The 7,577-nt window shown below is 42.0% G+C and overlaps 1 protein-coding gene across 1 annotated transcript; it reads right to left on the bottom strand.

Moving 5' to 3' along the window:
- Window positions 1-6,064: 6,064 nt before the first annotated feature.
- Window positions 6,065-6,544, bottom strand: LOC107044398. The gene has a single exon (XM_015266266.1). The coding sequence runs from the start codon at window positions 6,542-6,544 to the stop codon at window positions 6,065-6,067; it is 480 nt and encodes a 159-aa protein (XP_015121752.1).
- Window positions 6,545-7,577: the final 1,033 nt, after the last annotated feature.

Below are 7,577 nucleotides of genomic sequence, written 5' to 3'. Positions count from 1 at the left end.
TTTTGGGTAGAAAGAAGACAAAATTAATTTTTTTAATCCACTTGGACATCTTCATTTTCGCTGATATTTTCTGACATAATTTTTTGAGCTTCAAGAAAGTAGACAGAAAAATCAAAGTGGCATCTCAAGATGTTAACTCAGAGCACACGTTTTCGCTTTTTTTTATCATCAAAGTTTGACCCTCTTATCGATTCCTTTAACTTTCTAGTGAATGATCACTTCAATTCATGTAGATAATTGTATTAATTGTATATAATTCATTGAAAAATGCTAAATTTTTCACAATAATCTTTCCTTCCCGTTTTAACCGACAAATAAAAGTGGATTCCGGGGATTCAAACTCGAAAAAACATTGAGGAAACGAAACATAAATGACTTACATTCTCTCTCATGAACTGCTCACGATTATAAATTTTCGAATTTCGCGCTAAATGGGGTGTCGTTCATAGAAAAATGCTCACGTAGTGTCAACATAACCTAGAATTGATTCAAACTCATATGCAGAAACAAGTCACAAGTCACAAGTACAATTGAAAGTGCTTTATTGTTTGAGTTTCTAATTGTAGACATTTTAACTGCAATGAAGTTCCGTGATAGGTGCTCTAATCCCCTCAAACTAGAAAATCATTTGGTTAAGAGAAGTTTACGCGAACGGTTCAACATTTTAATTGCAGAGATTCCCATATTAAAAGGAACGAAAATTTGTACAACGTGTAGACTCACGCTGACCGGATTGTCAAGTAGAGTTTTGAGAAGTATTGTGGTGGTTGATCATGATCAATCAGACCTTCAAGAAGATATGGTGCCAATCAGTGGACCTGCAGATGTGTTGTGTGACGGAGCTGATGACACTGAATCATCAACAGATAAATCCATCGATGAGACTTCGATTGGTTATCCTTCCATGGAAAAACTCTTATCTGGTTTATCAGAAATATCTTTGTCTCAGCTATTCAATGCCAGTCAACAATCTCCAGTCAATTCTCCATCAACGATAATCCCTTCTTCAATAACGTCTAGTCAAACAACAAACGCAAGCGATGAAACTTAATGTCCGACTACTCCTCACCAACTCAGAATCTCTAAAAACGATATCGATAATAAAGAGAGCATCAACTTTCTTGAAGCTGGTAAAGAAATGTTGAATCAATTGCTGGAAAAATATTCATACCCAGACACCACTAAATTGGAAAAGCAGTTGATCCTCTCTGCAGTTCACAAGAGTTGAAGTATTAAGATGACCAGTAAATTTTTCAATGCTAGTCAATGCATGGTGGAGAAAATGAAGGCCACAGTTAATCGAGAGGGAATCCTGAAAACTCCTGGAGTATGTCCAGGGAAGAAAATTGACGACAACACAGTTGCCAGTATCAAGGGTTTCTACATGCACGACTCAAATAGTAAGCTGTTGGGTGGTATGAAAGACTTCCTATCAGTTAAACAACTCGATGAATCTCGATTGCATCTGCAGAAGCGTTTCTCGGTGTTTGCAAAATTACGATATGAGGAGTGTATTTTGGCAGGGGACCCAAGAGCACATTGTGTATGTGTGTGTACATCATGAAAATTTGAAACTCATGGTCGATGCTGTAGATTTTTCCTGACTGACGGAAAATCCTGCACATGAATTAACGTCGTACAAAGATCTGATTGGTTTCATCACCTACACCCACGCAAAACCTGATTGTCACCTGGGAGAATGCTCACAGTGTCCTGACTCGGAGGTTCTTGAAAAATTTCTCCAACAAACGTTCGATGAGAATGACATTGAGAGAGTAGAATATCACTCATGGGCTGAGACGGATCGCGCAGCGATGGCCGTGAATGAATTGTCCAGTGATGCATTCATTAAAAGCTTGTGTGAAAAAACTGTGAAAGTCAAAACACACAATTTCATCACCAAACAGCAATCTAAATACGTGGATTATCGGAAACAGAATTTGGAGGAAGGAGAATTCTTGATTCAAATGGATTTCGCATAAAACTACGCCTTCGCTGCTCAGACCACTATCGAATCATTCCACTGGAATAACAATCAGTGTACAATCTTCACCGTTTTATTTCATTATAAACTTGACAATGAACTCCAGCATGGCTCTATCACGATATTATCAGATAATCGTGAGCACAACACAGTTGCAGTTCGGGGGTTTCAGAAGCTGATAGTTCAATATTTGCAAAGCAAGTTCAAGGTTACGAAAGCCATTTACTTCACTGATGGAGCAGCCCAGCACTTCAAAAATCGTTACACCATTGCTAATTTGTTAGAACATGTGAACGATCATGGAATACATGTCGAGTGGCATTTCTTCACTACCGCACATGGTAAGGGACCGTGTGACGGTATTGGTGCGAATCTGACGAGATCTGCAGCGCGAGCCAGTCTTCAAGCAAAATCCCGTGCAGACTAGATCCTGACTGAACGTGCATTATTTAAATGGGCTGTTGACCATTTCCACACAACACATATTTGGTCCAGTCCTTCAGCTGACCATGTTAATGCTGCTGAATATCTTTCTGACAGATTCAAGAAAGCAAACCTCGTTTCAGGCATCCAGAAGTTTCACTCATTCATGGTGAACCATGAAAATCAAGTTTGTTTAAGGAGATATTCATTTCCCATGGAGTGTGATCTTTTTCCTAGGAAGATTCGTCAATCTAGGAAAAGAAAACTTTGAGCATTATATTTTAGAATTCAAAAAAATGACTCATTTTCTAAACTATCCTTCTACTTACATATGAAATTTTAGAAAATGACATCATTAGAGAATCGGCGGAACGGTTTGAGTCGATTTGGCTTTTTACCAAGTTTTCGGGAAATATCTCAGAATCCAAGAGAGATAGCGAAATTTGTGTGAAATCTTTTTTCTAGGTAAGAGCGAGAGCAATAAAAAAGGTTTTTATCAAAATTTCGATAGCTCCATCAGTTCCCGAGATATTCATGAAAAACTCACACTCAGACAAAATTAACTTGAACCATTCTTTTGATTCGCTGGTAATTTACTGTTCGAAATGCAAAATGAAGTTTATTGTATAAAAGTTAACATCTCTTGATGATTCATATTGAATTATATACATATGTATAGAAATGTTAATGTACTGGAAAGTTCAAAAAAGCGGTGTAAGCGGCGAATTTTTATGAAAAAGGAAAGAAGACCAATGTTACGGGTCTGAATTTCGAGATACCACTTTGAAGTTTTGTGTGTAATTTTTTTTAAACTAAATAAATAATGTCAGAAAATACCAGCAAAAATGAAGATGTCCAAGTGGATTAAAAAAAATATTTTTGGCTTCTTTCTACCTAAAATGGATCTCATAATAGTTTGTGACATTTGATGCAATTTTTTTCGTAAAACTTGAAGAAAATTGATTTTTTTTAATTTTTTTATTCATCATTCTATCACGTATAGAACTGGAGATACAAGCTATTTCAATTCAAACATCAAATTAGACAGCAAAAATAGAACAAGTGGTCCGAAAATTCAGAAAAAAATCAGAGATGCTGTTTTCATGTTCCAGAACATTGTAAAAAAATTTCAAAAAATCTGAAACATCCCAAAAAATCACTGTCTTGATTTCACAAAGAATGCCCCATATAGCGACAGCGTATAGACAGCCGGACAATAATGTTCGGAATCATGGTTTCACCCAAGCCACCCCTCTTGGCATTATTTTATTTGTCTATTCATCTCACGAGCGGCTTCATTAGCCGCCGTTCGATGGCAGGCTCATCTTTCGCTCTTTCTTCTTCAGCTGTCGTTAGGTGTCACTAATTACTCTTTCCTTCACTCTCACAATTTGTTAACGAGTTTTCCTAATTAGTCAATTATGAGAGCCCGTATTGGTGTGAGGTAATGATTAACACAGTGGGAAGAGGGAAAAAAACTACGCGCTCTCCGTCGCCATTAACACACGTTATATTTTTCAGGAAAAGTTCCACCACATGGTCATCACAAATATAATTGTTTTTGAGAATTAACAAATAATGAAATAATAGAGCCGAGCACAAAAAAAAATGGTAGTGACCCAAACTATAATGAGCCACACTACAATCTCTAGTCTTAAAGCAGAAATATTAACGAAAATTCAGAGAGGGCAGAAATGCACGAGGTACACGATATCACTTCCAGAACGTAAGTGAAGTTAAGGTGAGAAGAGTGGCAGTGAGTGGTGGTCAGTCGGTAACGGCGAGTCGGTCCGTCAGGTGCTGCTACCCAGCTCGTGGCATCCCGGTGAGCTGAACTAGGCCTAGCCGCCCGCCATTATCGACCGATTTCGCACATTCTCCCCCACGATCAGCAACTGTGGTTGGCTGATGAGATGGCCTATGATGGTGAGCTGTAGCATAAAGAAAATATCAAGGGGTCCCCGTGAATGATTTCTTTATTTGACACGTTGAGCTTTCCGATGATCGGCTGCTGGCCAAGCATGAGACTCCCCAGGTCCATAAGCATCGTACATCCTGTCCATACTCGGATATCCTCGTCTTGACTCCAAATCTCATAGGTGGTACCGGGGCGTAAATCCGTCACAGTTGTTGACATCCAGAGGTGAAGGGCCGTGAGCCTTCGTCAATGAGCAGATCTGGTTCTACTCTTCGGATGGTGAGATGGGTAACAGCTTGACGATGGGTCTCGTTAGCGTCATCTGAGTTTTCCTGATGGTGACTACCCTGGTGAGTCCTTCCTTTTCTGGATGAAGAGCAGTCACTCGGGCAAGAGGCCATTTGGTTGGCGGAAATCTTGATTTGATGAATCGTGTGATGCTACTTGGATATTGATTGGAGCCATTGTAGATATCCAGTGGACTGCCTCGTCCAGAATCCCTGGAGTCGTGGTTGAATGAGCAGCCGCCTGAAGAGTCGAGAGACGTTGAGGTACTCCAGTGAGGGTTCTGGAAGAATGGTGGGAGCCGGACCAATGAGGAAATATTCTGGTGTTAAGGCTGAGCATACTTCAGGATCATCAGCGAGTTATTCCAGTGGCCGAGAGTTGCGAGCAGCCTAGTTTTGGGCCAGTAAAGTCGTGAGTTCTTTAAATGTGAACAGATCCGCCCTGATTATCTGGGTGAGATGATATTTCACTGGCTTTACCACCACTTCCTATATCCCCCCGGAGTGCGTTGCTCCGGGAGGATTGAAGAACCACTAAGTGTCATCGTTCATGACGAGCTGGGCGAGCTGTTTTGATCTTGATGTTCCCAACAAGAAAAGTCGCTCGAGTTCTCTGTCCGCACCGAGGAAGTTGGTCCCACAGTCGCTGAACAAGGAATTGCAGATCCCACGACGACTCTTGAACTGACGATAGGTTGCAATAAATTCTTTCGCTGAGTAGTCTGACACGATCTCGAGGTGAGCCGTTGAGGTGGCCGTACAAACGAAGATTGCCAGCCGGCTCTTGAACCATTTGTGACTGCGCCCTTTCCATGACCTGACTGACACTGGGCCGGCGTAGTCGACGCTAGTGTTGAGAAAGGTACGAGTGGCGATGAGTCTAGCTGGTGGCAGCTGGCCGATGAGCTGTTGAGTACGTGTTCCATGTTGGCGGGCGCATGTTACGCACTTGAGAATAGAGGAGCGTACTGGTGCCCGGCCTCCGAGTATCCAGTAGCTCCTCCTGAGCTGACTGAGCATTACTTGAGTGCTTCCCTGGAGCGGTTGGAGATGAGGTTGTCTGATGAGCAGTTGAGTCAGTCGAGATTCCTTCGGAAGGATTGCATGATTTCTGCTTTCTGGGTTGATGTGAGCGAACTTGAACCGACCTCCAACTCTTAAAACCCCTTGGTAATTGATGAAGGGAGTAGCTTGGTGAGAGAGTGATATCTAGTGAATCTCTCACCTCGTGAGATAGCCCTAAGTTAGTCCTTGAAGTGAGCGGACGGAGTGACCTTGATCCAGGCGATGCGGGTCTCTTCAAAATCACCAAGAGTGAGCGGATAATAGATAGGTGAATTGAGAACTGTCCTGAGCCGCGCGATAAATCGACAGATTGCGGTGACCCAGAGCAGACGGTTAAACGATGACAATCTGTCGATGAGGTCCCAGAGAACGACTGGTTATGCATGCTCATGAAGCAACACTCCTGGTTTTTCCTTGAGGTCTACGTTGAGGTCCTTTTCCAAAACGTGGGGCGGCCATGATCTGCTCTGTCCACCAGAGTTTGTGAACTGTCAGTTTCGATGGTGGTAAACCTCGAAAAGCACAGTCTGCAGGATTCTCCTTGCCTGGTACCAATCTCCAGTGAGCGTGCTGAGTGAGGTCGTGGATAAGTGATACTCGATTCTCCATAAATTCCTCCCACCTTGATGAGTGTGAAATCCAAGTGAGCATAACCGACGAGTCCGCCCAAACATAGATGGAAACATTCGTCGAGTCGAGGTGATCCTGGATGTACTTGACTAATTTGGCCAGAAGAAGAGATGCAGTGAGTTGTATACGTGGAATTGTCAGTCTTTTGAGTGAGGCCACCTTGGTTTTTGAGCAGATTTGTGTGATTCGAGGTTCTGCATTTCTGTTGAAAACCTTGAGATAAACTATGGCTGACATTGCGAGCTGTGAGGGATTGGAGAATCCGTGTATTTCTACGCCGGAATTCGTGAGCAGTCCAAGCCACTGAGTTATCGTGATCTCCGACCACTGCGTGAGTTCGCACCTGAATTGCCCCCAGTACTTAGGAGTTGTCGAGGAAACTGGCTAGTCCCATCCCAGTTTCTCGATCCAAAGAGCTGGTAGCAAGAGCTTGGTGTGAATCACCACTGGTGGTAGAAAACCGAGTGGATTGAAGAGTTGGATCATCCCCGAGAGAATAGTTTTCATCATGATGGAGTCGGTTTCAGGCAGAGAGATGGAAAAGGGGAAGCGGACCGTGCCTGAATGCCGTAAAACCACCAAAAATTATGGTGAGTGATTCCTTCTCCTCAATGGATCGTTGTTCTTGAGAGGGGCTATCAGGTCTGAGAAGGAACACTACGCAGGTTTCCCCGTCCGATTTCGATAAAACTTAAATATGTTATAGGGGACCCAAAACTAAGGAACACGTATTTTTTTTTAGCTGCCCATATTGGGTTTTAGGGGGTGAAAGTGCTCTCTGAAGTTGACCACCTCTCGAGGTCATTTTTCGATTGCACGCACAAGGAAGGTTTTTGAACAACTCTTTCGCAGTGTATCATGAAGGTCACAAGGAATGATGAAAATGCGAATTAGAACCGTCTCCGGGGGGTGAAATATGGAGGGTAAACTACCCTTGTGAAAATTCATTTTTCTCATAGAAAAAAAAATTTTGATGGAAATCCCATGGGATAAATTCCATTTGAAGAAATAGAAAAAAATACAGAATACCTGTTTTGATTTTTTTTAAATCGAAATTTAAAACTTGAAAAAATAGACTTTTCGTGAATTGCGAGATTTCAAACATTTTCCTGTACAAAACGAAGCTTACGGCTAATGATGAGGAAAACCATTGGGACAGGATCCAGGAATAGTGTCGGGGAGGTTAACTACCCTTGGGAGGGGGGGCGGAAATTTTTTTAATAAGGGAGAAAAAATATCGATGAGAATTGTACGAAACACATTTAGTTCG

Source organism: Diachasma alloeum, unplaced genomic scaffold, assembly GCF_001412515.2.
Source record: "Diachasma alloeum isolate Michigan unplaced genomic scaffold, Dall2.0 Dall_scaffold_00726, whole genome shotgun sequence".
In the NCBI taxonomy this organism is placed as follows: Eukaryota; Metazoa; Arthropoda; class Insecta; order Hymenoptera; family Braconidae; genus Diachasma; species Diachasma alloeum.
The sequence above is the reverse complement of the archived record's forward strand: the minus strand, read 5'-3'. Positions and strand labels throughout refer to the sequence as shown.

What these genes read in the sequence shown, in the direction of transcription:
- LOC107044398 (XM_015266266.1), bottom strand. Translation starts at nt 6,544, where the DNA reads ATGTCAGCCATAGTTTATCTCAAGGTTTTCAACAGAAATGCAGAACCT.